Source organism: Culex pipiens, chromosome 1, assembly GCF_016801865.2.
Source record: "Culex pipiens pallens isolate TS chromosome 1, TS_CPP_V2, whole genome shotgun sequence".
Taxonomy (NCBI): Eukaryota; Metazoa; Arthropoda; class Insecta; order Diptera; family Culicidae; genus Culex; species Culex pipiens.
In genome coordinates this window covers 9,312,897-9,329,328 of record NC_068937.1, presented here as the reverse complement: position 1 = coordinate 9,329,328, position 16,432 = coordinate 9,312,897, and the positions used below count along the sequence as shown (strand labels likewise).

At 36.0% G+C, this 16,432-nt stretch overlaps 2 protein-coding genes across 14 annotated transcripts in view; one reads left to right on the top strand and one right to left on the bottom strand.

The window, feature by feature from the left end:
* LOC120413290 (protein lap4) overlaps nt 1-9,919 on the bottom strand; it is a 126,717-nt gene extending 116,798 nt beyond the window's left edge. For 2 of the 13 annotated variants that reach the window (XM_039574031.2, XM_039574034.2), the window contains exons 1-2: nt 9,152-9,352; nt 2,758-3,527 (exon numbers count right to left, since the gene is read on the bottom strand). In XM_039574031.2, the coding sequence (XP_039429965.1) occupies nt 2,758-2,919 (162 nt within the window). In that variant the 5' untranslated portion in view covers nt 2,920-3,527; nt 9,152-9,352. Of the gene's footprint in view, nt 1-2,757; nt 3,528-9,151; nt 9,354-9,747 lie in introns of those variants that run through there. The other 11 variants (XM_039574037.2, XM_039574041.2, XM_039574040.2 and 8 more) reach the window with 9 other exon arrangements.
* A 2,549-nt stretch (nt 9,920-12,468) lies between these two features.
* On the top strand, nt 12,469-13,892 carry LOC120413306 (mannose-6-phosphate isomerase). Its single transcript, XM_039574068.2, has 2 exons — nt 12,469-12,850; nt 12,903-13,892. The coding sequence occupies exons 1-2, from the start codon at nt 12,566-12,568 to the stop codon at nt 13,800-13,802; spliced, it is 1,185 nt and encodes a 394-aa protein (XP_039430002.1). The 5' UTR covers nt 12,469-12,565; the 3' UTR covers nt 13,803-13,892.
* The last annotated feature ends 2,540 nt before the right edge of the window (nt 13,893-16,432 follow it).

The following is a 16,432-nucleotide window of genomic DNA, read 5'->3' as shown; positions in this document are numbered from 1 at the left end:
ACCACTCAAATTCCATTTTCAAATTCCCGACTTTTTCCCGACTTTTTTCCAGACTTTTCCAGAATGCTAAAAAAATAGGCATTTCTTATTTATAGAATGATTTCAAACAAAAAACTTGCTATAAGAAAAGTCAATATTAACCACCGAAAAAAAAAATCTCAATGAATTAAAAAAAACCCAATTGTATGTAGTTTTTGTAAATACAGAAACTAAACAACAAATAAACAAAAAACTACAAAAATGTAATTTCATTAATATGATTCAGAATAGAAACACAAACAATTAGTCTTTGAAAAAATAATTATAAGTTCAACAAAACTTATAACTTCCATGGCATTTTTTAAATTGGCAAACGTATAGTTTTTGATATTTTTGTTTAACTTCATCATCATTTTAAATCAAAGAATGATTAAAACATAACTGCTGTTATTATTCATTAAAAGGATTTACAAAAATTTCAAGGAATTCATAAAAGAAAAAGGTTTTTGCCAAGTTCCCTTTTAAATTTGTAATTTTTGATATTGATTTTTTTAATCAATGTTAATTTATCGGTATGGTATGCAGTATTTAACTGTTTTTTTTAATTAAAATTCAGTTTGATATGATTTTATGTTTTCCCACTTATTTTAAGCAAAATGTTTGAAGAGACAATTTTTTAAACAATGAAGCAATAACTCAAAATTTCTTGGATATTTTTTTTTTGCAATTTCAATATTTTCTTTATGTTTTCAAAACGTAAAAAAGTTTTTCAATTTTGGATTTTATTCGATATTTAAGTTTTCCGCAAACTGAAAATCAAGCTTTATCTAGGGTAGGTAATTTACCCATACTCACAAAAAATAGTTCAAGGGCAACATTTGGAAAAAACATATTTTAAATTGCTTAATGAATTTAGTTAAACAATTACAAATATTTACCCAAAAACAACCATTGCCAAACTCAAGTTTAAATATTCAATTATGTGACAAAATGAAATAGAATCATAATTCTAAGCTGGCCATTAGGCTCTATTTTTATATTAGTTTTTCATTAACTTTACCTCTTGTTTTATGAACAAAAATTAATAGCGATCATTTGATTCATAAAAAAGACTCCAATATTCATAAAGATTTTGAATGTCTTAAACAGCTTTTCCATACTCACATATATTGAAATAGTGAAAAGAACCATAAATTTAAAGGAAATTACTAGAGCAGAAATGAGTGAATTCAATTTGAAAATTGTACAAAATATTACAAAATTATTCAGGAGTTAAAAAATAATTTTCAAACAAGTAAGCTCAGAATTCCCGACTTTTCCCGACTTTTTGACAAAAAATCATAAATTCCCGACTTTTTCCCGATTTTTGGCGGATTTTGGCGAATTCCCGACTTTTTCCCGACTTTCCCGATTTCCCGACTTAAGTGGCCACCCTGAATTCAAAACTTATAAAAAAAAACAGATTCAAACGTTTTTTTTAAATGTTTTCATAGTGATGTTTTTTTTTAAATAGTTTGCAGGTTTAATTTTTTTCAAGTTTTGGCTATATTTCTTATTTGTTCTTGCCCCCTGATTTTTTGGAGGAATTAAGGGAGTAGGTGAAAATTTTCAATGTTTTTGAATAGTCTCGATTTCTTCTTTAAAATATGTCAACACTGCCAAATGAATGATGACAGTCTTCTGCTCAAATGATGGCATGTTTGGTCAACTTTAACATATTAAAAAAAACTTTTTTCTTATTATTCTTTTATTCGTGAAAAGTTTAATTAAAAATTGGTAATTCTTTTCTGATTTTTTTTCTTCAATTTTTTTCCTAACTTTGTCGAATACAATAAACACCGGATTTTGAAAATTTTGATATTATTTTTGTATAATATCTGCCAAAATAGTATGAAGCTTTGTATAGAAAAAACTAATGATACAAGCTGGCTTCTGTGGTACTGTCATCTGGGACGAATTAGGAAAGCTGTTTTAACCTTGATACTGCAAAATATTTGGATATTTTTGATAGGTCTCAAAATCATTTTTTTTTTTGTTTTTTGGGTATCTGAATGATCCACCTGGTTAGGTTCACTAGTCCTTTAAAAAAACTTCTTAATAGATTTTCTAGTCAAAAATTTACCAACATATTCAAAGTATATTTACATGGCTGGGGATTTGTTTCATCAGCTTTGCTATCCCTTTCTAGCAAAAGTTTTTTGTCAGGCTACTTCTTGCTACTTTTTTGACCGTCCGTCCGATATTTCAGCCAACATATTTCGCTGGGACTGTGACAGCTCGAGCTCGATCATTGTTTGCATCAGAACACTGTGACGAGAAGTTCGTCATTTTTGGGTTATTTTTTTTCACTTGGCCTGGAAAGCCTTATTCATTTTTGTTTCCAGAACACATAATTTTTTGGTTGTGAATTATTGTTCAAACTAAAAGCGACATCGACTGACCCCTCGGTAACATTTGTTTGTTATTATTTTTTGACGTTTGTCTAGTAATCAACGTCCAGTTACCGAACTGAGACTGATTTGTTTATTTGATAAGTATTTCATCTGGTCCATTTTCTTTATTTGTAGATGGACATTTCTAGCAAAACAATTTAAATGGGCCAATATCGAAGTGTAAACAAAGAGTCTATCCTGCTCGTAAATAATGTAAACATCAACTGACGTGAGCAGGATGGACTCATTGTTTACACTTCGATATTGGCAAAATTAAATTGTTTTCTTTGATTCAAAGATTATTTTGTGACATTTTAATGTCTGGAATTTGCTCCAAATCCCTTACCTTCGGCAAATCCCGGATGTGGTTCGCGTCGAGCAGCAGTTCCTCGAGCGATCTCGAGTACCGCAGGATCTCCTCCGGCACATTCGGCAGCGAGCAGTGCCGCTTGTCCACGTACTCGATCTGCCGGTTGCAGCCCTTGAAGATCGGGATGCATTTGAACATCGTTCCGCCGTCTTCTTCCTATTGTTTTCTTCTTCAGGGTTGTTGTTCTTCTGTTGCTGTTTTTGTTCCTTTCTTCTTCTTGTTTTCCTCCGGGACAGAAACTTCTTCCTAGTTCGCCAACTTGATTTCGTTTTCTTCGATTTGCACTTTTTTAGCGCAACATACCACTTACTTTCTACTACAATCGTAGTAGCCGCAGCACCTTTCTGGCTCTTCTTCCATACATATATCTTTATATGTAAACACACACGCGCCCGCACACACTCGCGATATTACTCTTCCTTTCTTCTATGCAAGAACAAACTTCTTCTTCTTCGTCTTTCCGACGTCTTCTTCACTTCATTTAACTTTTTCTTCCTTCTTTTTTTTGCTTCTGTTGTTGTTGTTGTTGCTGGAGTAAAACCATTCGCGAAAATCAATACAACAATCACGGCGACGACTCTCGCCCACACTCACAACCCCTCCTCCTCTCACAGACAAATAGATACACGCTCACTCACTCACTTCTTACGAGCCCAATTGTTTACACTCGGCAGCGCTGGCGCACATTCTGGAAGCCCTCGGCCGCGAGCACAATCGCGCGCTGCTCGGAGAATCGGCGGTGAAACCTGCGGGCGGGGGAAGAATCGGAAAGTGTAACGGTGAATACCTCGGGCTCGGGAGTTGGAGTTAGCTTCGAGTAGTTCAATCTAGTAGGCTTGGGTTTGCGGAATGGAACGGAACGCGGTTGTCTTCACAGACTACTACGATGGTGTTGTGGCATTGGACCACATCACAGAATAATGACAGTTGAAGAGAGAGAGAGCGTCGAGTTGGGTGTTTGCCGCCGAACGTCATGAATATCTTCTGCTGCGAATTACTCTATTACGGGACTCTATTACTGATTTTTTTTTCTATGTTGCCTACAGTGAATTACGGCGACGACGACGATGACCAGACCACACATACTCCACTGCGGGCTTGGTACGAAGTGCACACATTATGAGGTATGAGTGTGTAATGGGATAGGAAAATACGCCCGGGGTGGAGACACGTGGCCAGTGATGCCAGTGTGGGGCTAATGGGCGACGCAGCCTTGGGGACAATCCAGGGTCGAAGATTCGCATCTCAATTAGTCGTTGGATGTTTAGGATGTTTAGGGTGATTTGCATTTGAGCAATTCTCTCAGATTTCGGTCATTCATTTTTTTTGTATTTTTTAATCCGGCTGAAACTTTGTTGGTGCTTACGGTATGCCCAAAGAAGCCATTTTGCATCATTAGTTTGTCCATATAATTTTCCATACAAATTTGGCAGCTGTCCATACAAAAATGATGTATGAAAATTCAAAAATCTGTATCTTTTGAAGGATTTTTTTGATCGATTTGGTGTCTTGGGCAAAGTTGTAGGTATATAAGGACTACACTGAAAAAAAATGATACACTATAAAAAAATTGGTGATTTTCTATTTAAATTTTTGTCACTAAAACTTGATTTGCAAAAAAAACATTTTTTTTTGTTTTTTTATATGTTTTAGGGGACATCAAATGCTAAATTTTCACAAATTTCCAGAATGTGCAAAAAATCTTTGACCGAGTTATGAATTTTTGAACCAATACTGATTTTTTCTAAAAATTTTAATATCGGTCGCAAAAATTTTTCAACTCCATTTTTAGATGTAAAATCTAATTTGTAATCAAAAAGTACTTAAGTGGAATTTCGATAAAGTGTTCCGTTTTCAAGTTAAAGCCATTTTTAGTTAACTTTCTTGAAAATAGTCGCAGTTTTTAATTTTTATAAATTAGTGCACATGTTTGCAAACAGTAAAAAAAATATTTTCGAAGAGCTGAGAAAATTCTCTATATTTTGCTTTTTTAAACTTTGTTGATACGACCCTTAGTTGCTGAGATATTGGCATGCAAATGTTTAAAAACAGGAAAATTGAAGTTTTCTAAGTCTCACCCAAACAACCCACCATTTTCTAATGTCAATATCACGGACGAACGGACATGACACCAGCATTTTGATTTTGAAGCAGATCTATTTCTTCTTCTTATTATTATTATTTTCTGCTTGCCATCAGAACGAGATCGCAAATGTCAAAAATAAATTGACAGTTTGCTTCGCTTGCCAGCTCGCTTTTGGCTCGTCAGTTGATAAAACGTTTTCAGTCGTCGATTTATGTTTTAAACAAAATGGGTCGGAGGTGCGAAGTTTCGACGTGTTCTAACAACGAAATGACACTAAATGGAGCTTCTAGATCCTTTAGTTTCTTCGCAGTGGGTGGAGTTTTGCAGCTCAGAATAGCTCTCAAATAATTACAAAAGGCAAGGAAGCCGTCTTTTATTATTCACAACATATGATCAGTTCATTTTTCGAAAGAAGATTGCCGGATCCAGGGTTGACCAGATCGAATTGTTGGTTGTTGTTTCCTTCCCCCATAGGCTGAATAAGCCGTTTTGTGGAAGAGGATTGGACCAGGTTTCATGAACTTGCCATTTTCTTTCGATGGGAGACTACTCCTTGAGTTCCGTGTTCCAAGCGCCCTTCTGTCCCATGACGCTCTGTTTGGCCATATCTTGACAATCTTTTTTTTGAAGCTGGGAATCTGGACCGTGTAGAAGTGGCATCAAAATTTTGGTTTGCTTCCGTCTATGACTGCGGGAAATTTGTTGCATCCTGCTTGATTTGTTTATTTACAAAGTCATGATTCGCTCCAGATAGTATTGTTGATATCAATACAAAATGTACAACCACCGTTCACCGCAAAACGAACAGCGCACAGTGCGAAACTATTGGTAGCGGATAAAATATAGACATTCTTAAATCGCCGCAGCATGACAACATTTTGACTGAATATGGAATAATATCAAAACAAAAATAGTTCGCCAGCGTGAACACTGGCGGCGCTAGTGTTTCATCGCGGTTTTAACGTATTTTTATTCGGCTGAAATTTGAATTTTGCCTCACAAAAATAAACAAAGTTTGTTCGTGGTGTCATGTCCGTTCGTCCGTGTCAATATCTTAGTATCTAATGGTCCGATTTACAATGTTAAAATATGAAACATTCGTGAAATTTCGTGAAACATTTCAAAAGGGCGTAATTTTGAATATTAGACCGACGCGAACATAATTTCAAAATAAATTTAAAAAAAAACAAGCTATTGACAATAGCTTGTTAATTTTGTCAATTTTGTCCTGCGACAGCTTTATGGCTTTATTCTTTGAAAAACCTAAATATCTATTTTTTTATCATTTTGGTTTTATAATTTGTCTAAATTTTAATGTTTTAAATTTTATTTCGATGAAAAATTAAATTTAATATGAATTTACCCTTTTGTCACTTTATTAGAGTTTTTTTTATCTGAAAATTTTCACAAAATACTTTTTGAAAATACTAAAATTTTCAAAATGTGCAAAATGAGTATCAAACGAAGCGAATTTGAATTTGCTTTATCACATTAATGGAGTTTTTATAATTAATGAAAAATCACAAATTTTTTTTTTCAGTATGGTATCAAACGACGCAATTATTTTTATGAAATGAAGCATACACAATTTAAATGTATGTATGAAGCATGCAAAATTTCGCTTTGTTTGATCCCATATTAATTTTTTGAAAATTTGAGTATTTTTGTAAAAATACGATAATTTGTACAAAAATTTAGTATTTTCCAAAAAAAAACTCTAACAAAGTGAAAAAGCATACAAAATTGCGCTTCGTTTGATACCCATATTGCATATTTTGAAAATTTGAGTATTTTCGAAAAAGTACGGTAATTTGTATTTTTTTGTATTTTCAAAAAAAAAATCTAATAAAGTGAAAAAGCATACAAAATGTCGCTTCGTTCGATACCCATATTGAATATTTTGAAAATTTGAGTATTTTGGAAAAAATACGGTAATTAGTGAAAAAAATAGTATTTTCCAAAAAACTCTAACAAATTCAAAAAGCATACAAAATTTCAATTCGTTTGATACCCATATTGCATATTTAGAAAATTGGAGTATTTGTGAAAAAATATGGTAATTTGTGAAATTTTTTGTAATTTCCAAATAAAAACTCTAATAAAGTGAAAAAGTATACAAAATTGTGCTTCGTTTAATCCCATATTGGTTTTTTTAAAAAATGGGGGTTTTTTCGAAAAAATAAGGTAATTTGTACAAAAATTTAGTATTTTCCAAAAAAAGTCTCTAATAAATTCAAAAAGCATAAAAAATTGCGATTAGTTTGATACCCATATTGCATATTTTGAAAATTTGAGTATTTTCGATAAAACATGGTAATTTGTGAAAATTTTTGTATGTTCAAAAAAAACAACTCTAATAACGTGATAAAGCATACAAAATTGCGCTTCGTTTGAACCCATATTGCATATTTTAAATATTTGAGTATTTTTGAAAAAAAATCGGTAATTTGTGATTTTTTTTATGTTTTCCTTAAAAAACTCTATTAATGTAAAAAAGCAAACTAAATTACTCTTCATTTGATACCCATATTGCAAATTATGCAAATTAGAATATTTTCAAAAAATACGGTATTTTGTGAACAATTTTGAGTCCATATTTACTACAAAAAAACTAAACATACTACATTTACAAAAAATATGTTCTTAGTGAAAGTATTGGAAATTTAACATGATATGGTTGAATTAATCGATTTTAGAAAGATTTAAAAAATGAGTTATCGTCCATTATTGGCGATAAGATTATCGATTTTTTTATTATGTGTGCAACAATTTGATATAAAATTTTGCAATGGGTTGTTGCTTGAAAGTAAAAGCGTTTTTTTATTTGACTAATTGTCTTATTTCCAAGATATTGCCAATTTTAACATAATTTCTTGTTAAAAATTCTTTTGCTTGTAATTTCTTGAAAAAACGGTGTTAGGCTGGGAAACTTCCTTACACTGTTTTGTACAAATGATATGAAATGCCCCTGAATAAATGTTCAAAATACGCTGACAAAAATTTAAAAAAATGTAGGAAAGGGGAATGTGGGGCGAGACGACCTATGGGGCAAGAGGAACACTTGCCATATGGTCGTCTTTAGTCCAGTTTCTAATTTTTTTACGTTTACCAAAAAAAAAAATTTATTATTATTTTTTAACATAAATTTATTTTTTTGTTGATTCGAAATCGATTTCCAAAATAAATTTAAATTCGTTTTTTTTTAAATAAGTGCCTGCTAATTTCAACATTTCACAAAATATTTGTTTATAAGATTGTATCTGGATTTTTTTTAAAGGTCCGATAAACTAAATTTTCATTTTTTGCTTTTTGGGTGTTTTTAAATACCCCTGACTCAAGGCGATTTCAAAAACACCCAGAAAGCAAAAACTTGTTTATTGGACCTTTAAAAAAAACTCCAGGTATGCTATTATAACAATAATGGACAAGATTCTAAGAAAATAGGAGCAAATTTTGTTCGATTGTGCATTATATTTGATACACTCTCTTGAGTAGAATGGTATTTCCATCTGATCTCGCAATATCAACAAGTCCAATGCAATTATTCATTACACTAGCGTGTTTCTATCGCATTTCTATTCAAATTCACTCATTGATTTCCAAATCCCGCACTCCATCAAACTGACATCACTGTCCCCTGTCCTTCCCAACCCAGAGTCGGTTACTGATGGTTACAATACTCCCGCACACACAAAGGTATCGTATCAGCCGTTCACTTCTCCATTCTACTGATTCTACTCGTAGCACTCTTTCTCTACTCCACCCGAACAACTCCCTTGTCCTCCTTTCGCTCTCTCCCTCTCTTCTTCACTGTCTCTCTTGCACCATCTTCTCTTCTTTCCCTGAACTGTCACCACTCTTCTTCCTTTCCTTGCTTCTCCTTTCGCCTTCTTTGATTTGTGTGTTGTTTGTTGCTCTGTTATTTCCCTCATTCTCTCGCCTTCCTCCTCTTTCTTGCGTTCCATTCCACAAATCCACGGCCAAACCCACTCCACATACACACAACCGTCATCGTCGTCGTCATCGTCATCAACCACTCAGTATCATAGTCGACTCTAGGTGACTCTTCTTTGATGTTTTCCACACTTTTCCCAAACTACAACACTGCACTTTTCCGCTTATTTCCTGCCCCGAAAACGCACTTTTCCCAACCCTCTACGATTCAAGCTTCGTGTCCAAGACATTTCTCACTGGGAAAGACCCAAAGAAAAAGAAGCAACGCAAAAGAATTTCGCCTACTTTGTCACGCAATTTTGCGCGTGAAAATCCCTGCTGGATGCTTACCGTCAATGTTGCTCGTGCAGGAGAGGAAAAACACCGAAAAGAAAAACGCAACCGAACAAGTGGAAAAACTGAAAAGGACCGAACAACCGAAAAGCGCCACAATTTTCTGACGAGAGCAATATTTCAAACACGACACGACCGACGGCCAGATTGACACGAACTACGGTTCTTTGCTTTCTTTTGCTTCGCCTTCTTGGTGGAGCTCTTACTGCTCTATGCGGGCCGGGTTGCCAGCCGCATCGAAAATCTCTAACGTTGATTAGTTTTTGACAGATGACTTTTTGACAGAAAGTTACTTTCAATAAAGTTGAAATGCTTTGATTTCCACGAAAAATCGCAGTAATTCTTCAAAAATCGCATTAATTCGACGTAATCGCGCTCCAGCGCTGATTCGCGATACTCAAAATCTGACGTTTCTAAACCAAACTGATCGTTTGGCAACCCTGCAACAGCGTCGCTCACGCGAGAGTGAGTGCCCAAACGGCAACTCACACAATCACTGACCAGACACACCGCGATGACGATGATGACGGCCCACCAATACACGCTCAAAACCCAACAAGAATGCACACAGAAGAATGTGAAAGAACTTCAACCTGATGTAGCTACCTCAATCGCGTCAAGCAATGCTAAGCCAAACTGACAGTTAAACTGCGGTGCGGTTGCCCCTGGAAACACACACACGCGACGACGCCGAACACACACAACCTGAGCCGACACGACACTACCCGAAGCAGGCTCTGTGCGAGTGATGTTGTAAGCTTGGCAACGGGAGAAAAACTGAACGCCAACTCGGGGAATGTCAAGAGAGCAAGCTGCCTTGCGAAGGTGATGATTGTTTGGCGTGTGAGTGACGGAAGGAGAGTGAGTGGACGGGAGAGAGCTGTCAAATGTGAGTGGTGTCAACTGTGATAGAGAAGGCATCGGAGGAGAACTGTCAAATTAGACTGCTTTTTGTTATGATCAGTTTTAATTTGATTTTGTTAACTGAAATTTGGGAGATTTATATCAGAGTGATCTAAGTAAAGTCCGTACTAGAAAAAGTTGCAGTTTTAATGCTACAAGGATAACCATCATGACGAAGAACTTTAGATACTTGAATAGCACGTCCCGAGATTGGAAAGAATGTTCACAGGCATAGGCGTTTCATTTCGCAACGCGAAATTTTGGATTGCTACCCCGTATAGAGCTGTAAGACGATGTTTTTCGTAAAAAAAACTGACCCGAGAACCAACTCGACTAAATTCCGTTAGATCCGGAACCGACTACGTCGTTTCGCCGTCTACTGAGCAATTCTCTGAGATTTCGGTCATTCGATTTTTTTTGTATTTTTTAATCCGGCTGAAACTTTTTTGGTGCCTTCGGTATGCCCAAAGAAGCCATTTTGCATCATTAGTTCGTTCATATAATTTTCCATACAAATTTGGCAGCTGTCCATACAAAAATGATATGTGAAAATTCAAAAATCTGTATCTTTTGAAGGATTTTTTTGATCGATTTGGTGTCTTCGGCAAAGTTGTAGGTATAGATATGGACTACACTGAAAAAAAATGATACACGGTAAAAAAAATTTTGGTGATTTTTAATTTAACTTTTTGTCACTAAAACTTGATTTGCAAAAAAACAATATTTTTAATTTTTTTTATTTTTTGATATGTTTTAGAGGATATAAAATGCCAACTTTTCAGAAATTTCCAGAATGGGCAAAAAATCTTTGACCGAGTTATGATTTTTTGAATCAATACTGATTTTTTCAAAAAATCGAAACATTGGTCGCAAAAATTTTTCAACTTCATTTTTCGATGTAAAATTGAATTTGCAATCAAAAAGTACTTAAGTGAATTTTTGATTAAGTGCACCGTTTTCAAGTTATAACCATTTTTAGGTAACTTTTTTGAAAATAGTCGCAGTTTTTCATTTTTTAATATTAGTGCCCATGTTTGCCCATATTTGAAAAAAATATTTTTGAAAAGCTGAGAAAATTCTCTATATTTTGCTTTATTGAACTTTGTTGATACGACCCATAGTTGCTGAGATATTGCCATGCAAAGGTTAAAAAACAGGAAAATTGATGTTTTCTAAGTTTCACCCAAACAACCCACCATTTTCTTATGTCGATATCTCAGCAATTAATGGTCCGATTTACAATGTGAAATTATGAAACATTCGTGAAATTTTCCGATCTTTTCGAAAAAAATATTTTCAAAAATTTAAAATCAAGGCAAATATTTTAAATGGGCGTAATATTGAAAGTTTGGCCCGTTTAAAATGTTAGTCTTGATTTTAAATTTTTGAAAATATTTTTTTCGAAAAGATCGAAAAATTTCACGAATGTTTCATGTTTTAACATTGTAAATCGGACCTATAGTTGCTGAGATATCGACATTAGAAAATGGTGGGTTGTTTGGGTGAAACTTAGAAAACATCAATTTTCCTGTTTTTTAACCTTTGCATGGCAATATCTCAGCAACTATGGGTCGTATCAACAAAGTTCAATAAAGCAAAATACAGAGAATTTTCTCAGCTTTTCGAATATATTTTTTTTAAAGGTAGGCAAACATGGGCACTAATTTTAAAAAATGAAAAACTGCGACTATTTTCAAAAAAGTTACCTAAAAATGGTTATAACTTGAAAACGGTGCACTTTATCAAAAATTCACTAAAGTAATTTTTGATTGCAAATTCAATTTTACATCGAAAAATGAAGTTGAAAAAATTTTGCGACCAATATTTCGATTTTTTGAAAAAATCAGTATTGATTCAAAAAATCATAACTCGGTCAAAGATTTTTTGCCCATTCTGGAAATTTATGAAAAGTTGGCATTTTATGTCCTCTAAAACATATCAAAAAATAAAAAAATTAAAAATAGTGTTTTTTTGCAAATCAAGTTTTAGTGACAAAAAGTTAAATTAAAAATCACCAAAATTTTTTTTACCGTGTATCATTTTTTTTCAGTGTAGTCCATATCCATACCTTCAACTTTGCCGAAGACACCAAATCGATCAAAAAATTCCTTCAAAAGATACAGATTTTTGAATTTTCACATATCATTTTTGTATGGACAGCTGCCAAATTTGTATGGAAAATTATATGAACGAACTAATGATGCAAAATGGCTTCTTTGGGCATACCGAAGGCACCAAAAAAGTTTCAGCCGGATTAAAAAATACAAAAAATAAAATTAAAGAAAAAAGACCGATTCCGTAGAGAACTGCTCTACTGTAAAATCCGTCAACTGTGGCCAACAAAACGAAACGTCAACGCATCGAACGTCAACAAAAACAACACCACCCGGCCTACTGCGTGAAGTGACCCCTCCAACTTCTTAAAAAGCCGAGAGGAAAGTTCACGCAGAGGTCATTCGCAGTGCAGTCTTCGCCGGAGTTGAATCAAAAACTGAATTCCGTTCCAAAATGGAGCTGATTGGCAACGTCAAGAACTACGACTGGGGCAAACTCGGTGCGGATTCGTACGTGGCCAAGATTGCCACTGCCAACGATGGCGGGTTTAAGCTGGACCAGGCTCAGCCGTACGCGGAACTCTGGATGGGGGACCACGTCAGTGGGCCTTCGCTGGTAGCAGGTAGCGGTGAGGAGCTGGGAGCTTATCTTCAGAAAAATGGCCAGGACAAGCTGTCCTATCTGTTTAAGGTGCTGAGCATCCGGAAGGCGCTCAGCATTCAGGTCCATCCGGATAAGGTAGGTCTTATTAACTTAGTTGTGACCCCCTGATCATCACTTTCGATTTTAGACGGAAGCCGAGAAGCTGCACGCACAGTTCCCGGACGTCTACAAGGACCCGAACCACAAGCCCGAGCTGGCCATCGCCCTCACCGACTTCAAGGCCATGTGCGGCTTCCGACCGTACGCCGAGATCCACGCCCTGCTCAAATCGTGGCCCCAGCTGGAAACCCTCCTCGGCAAGGACAAAGTCGACCAGCTCCAGTCCGGAACCGAACCCGCCCTCAAGGATCTCTACTCAACCCTCATGCACAGCCCACCGAGCGCCCTCGAGACCTGCATCACCTCAATGCTCCACACCATCCAGAACAAACCCGCCCCATCAAATCTCGACCGCCTCTTCCTCCAGCTCCACGCCGACTTCTCCGCCGACGTGGGACTCCTCTCGATCTACTTCCTCAACATCCTGAACCTCAGCCCCGGCCAGGCGATCTACCTCCCGGCGAACGTCCCACACGCCTACCTCTCCGGCGACTGTATCGAGTGCATGGCCTGTTCGGATAACGTGGTGCGCGCCGGCCTCACCCCAAAGTTCAAAGACGTGGACACCCTGCTGCGGCTGGTCAGCTACGAGGGAGCCCCGGCGGAGTCCAAGATCTACCAGCCGAAGCGGTTGGACGGGGAACCGCACACGCGCACGTTCGTTCCCTCGGTGAAGGACTTTGCCGTGGCGGAGGTTAAGGTTCCGGCCGGGGTGAAGGAGTACAGTGTGAGGAATAGGGCGGAGGGGTGCATTCTGTTGGTTTGCGCGGGGAAGGGAAAGTTGACTGCTGGAGCAGGTCAGGAGCTGGGACTTGAGTTCGGGAAGATAGTGTTCGTTCCGGGAAGCGTTGGAGATAAGCTGAAGCTGGAGATTGAGGACAGTGGCAGCGAGTTTGTGGCTTATCAAGCGATGAGTAATGATTTTTAGGAAGTAGGGTGTGATGATCTCTGTGTTTAAGTTATTGTTGTGACCATGTATTAGCCGAATAAATAGATTTCATAGCTTAGTGAAGTTGAATAGCTGTTTCTCAGTATAAATTCTGGCTATTAAAATAAATTTTACTCATGTTTAACTAAATCTGATTGTATGTTTCTAAGCTAATAAAATGTGAAATTTTTTAAATGTTAAGAATCCCGAAATTTAAAAAGTTAGTGATATTGTTGGTACACCCCAAAGACCTAGATGGAACCTTTCACTCTCGGAACAATGAATGTAATTGCAAATTCGCCCCTTAGATTGCTGACGTCATTGTTCACAACGATTAAGCTTATTTTTCTGAGTACAATGACCCTTTGTACGACCGCAAAGGATTTAAAATGGATTTTTAAATCAATTCAAAAAATAACTTCGCGGCCCTTCCTGACATAAAAGGTTCTTCTTGACAGCTCGTTCCAAGGGGACCATAGTTCATCAATCGAAAAAATGTTGTCTTGTCAATTTATTAATTTGCTTTAAAATGAAAAAAAAAAACAGAATTGGTTTTTCATCGTACATAAAAATTGACATAGGCCTTTACTGTTCTACGCATAATTGTCCCATGTTCAAAAAAGTGCAACCGATTTCTGTGTTACTACGCATAATTGTCCCGGGGTCCCTGTTCGCCCCTTATGTTCTTAATCGCCCCAGTTAGCAGTTTATCACCCTCATTTGTTTTTCTCTTGCTTAACAACTAATAAACATGACATCATGCTTCGTAAAACTATTGATTTCGTGAAAGAAAAAACTTGGTGGGACAATGAGTGGTGTTGTTATTGAAGAATTTTCGAACTAAGTACCAAATTTTATGTGTTTTTCTAAAAATAAATATCAAACTAAATTAAAAAATGACAAAAAGTCAAAATCGTCCAAAAATGACATGGGACAATTATGCGTAGAATGTCAGTTTGAAACCCCACACTCCATGCTTTCCCTGCCTGTGCAGTAGGGTGCCCAGCAAAAATGAGCCCCTGCTCCACAAGCGAAACATTGTTTTTTTGGGTTATTTTAAGCATCTGTGCAAATTTTGAGCGAAATTGGTTGAGATTAACCCATTGACACCCGAGCCTAAAGTTGGCGAAATACAAAAATGACTTTTTTAAATCGCTTATAACTTTTCAGGATCGAGTTTTACAGCTTTGGTACATTCTACACAGTTGTAAAGCATTAAATTTTCAATAAGAATCTCACGTTTGGGAATATTTGGATGAAAGTTTCGCACCGTGCAGACCAAACTGTTAAAAATTGGGTTTTCCATACATTTTTTTCGATTTTCCCATACAAACTTCACCTCCGAATATCAACGGTTAAATGTTGACCGATTTTGCTCATATTTGGCCCAGAGTCCTAAAATAGCTCAAGGAACAATATTCAACAAAATACATACGACTTTTTAAAAATGTTTGGCTGGTTTTATCGGTACCCAAATTATTGTTCCTTGAAAGCTAACTAATCACCTTTCATTTGCATCTAAGACAGCTAAAATCGGTTGAAATGGTGCGGAGTTATCATTGTTTCGAAAAAGGTGGCTTTTGCGAAAATTAACGAAAGTGGCCATTTTTGGGACCACCCTAGCACGGTGTAGGTCACCCTAATGGCCAAACAAAAAAAAAATATGGGTCTAATTAAAGCTAAATAAAGAGAATATTAAAAATTGAATAACTGCGACTATTTTCAAAAAAGCTACCTAAAAATGGCTATAACTGGAAAACGGTGCACTTTATCAAAATTTTACTACAGTACTTTTTGATTGCAAATTCGATTTTTCATCGAAAAATAAATTTGAAAAATTATTGCGACCAATATTTCGATTTTTTGAAAAAAATCGGTATTGATTTAAAAATTCATAACTCGGTCAAAGATTTTTTGCACATTCTGGAAATTTCTGAAAAGTTGGCATTTGATGTCCCCTAAAACTAGGGTTGCGAATGAGCGAGCGCTCACGGAACGAGTGCTCGCTCCAGCTGGAGCATGAGTTTTTATCAGGTAGCTCGTGCTCGCTCACGTTTACGTGAGCTGGTGAGCCAAAGTAGGTAGTTGTTTTTCCCTGTTGAAGCATCTGCCTGTTTAAAACGAAGTTTCTAGAACTATCTCAGCACAGGCAGCAAAAACGAACAAGAAAGTGGTAGAATCCGGAGTGTTGACTCAAAGCGGTTTAAAAACACAAAAAAAGCAAAAAAAAATTTTGTTTTTACCTTTAAAAAACCAAGCAGAAAGCTTTATAAAAGTTATAATCATCTCTCATAGTCGGAACATTTTAGAGAATGTCCATATGGTCCATATTCAAAAAATCATTTATTGAATCTGTAATTGAATATTTTCAGAGGCTTGGTAGCGGAAGTGTTGAATATAATTTACTTGGGGGAAGAAGAGCCACCCTTTATGTGGTAAAACAAAACAATGTCAATTTATATTATTTCATTCAAATGGGTTATTTCAAACACAACAATTTGGAGGCATTTTTGAAAAAAAACTGTTTCAACAATTTTACCCTGTTTTCTGGAATAAGAAAGAGAAAGATTAACTTTATAAAAAATGATCATTCGTTTCCAAGCACTGAACGATTTATTAAACGGATTGAC

Excerpts from the sequence above, each read along its gene's own strand:
- LOC120413306 (XM_039574068.2), top strand. The coding sequence starts at position 12,566 with ATGGAGCTGATTGGCAACGTCAAGAACTACGACTGGGGCAAACTCGGT. Across the intron at positions 12,851-12,902 it reads TTCAGGTCCATCCGGATAAG|ACGGAAGCCGAGAAGCTGCA; the intron begins GTAGGTCTTATT and ends TTTCGATTTTAG.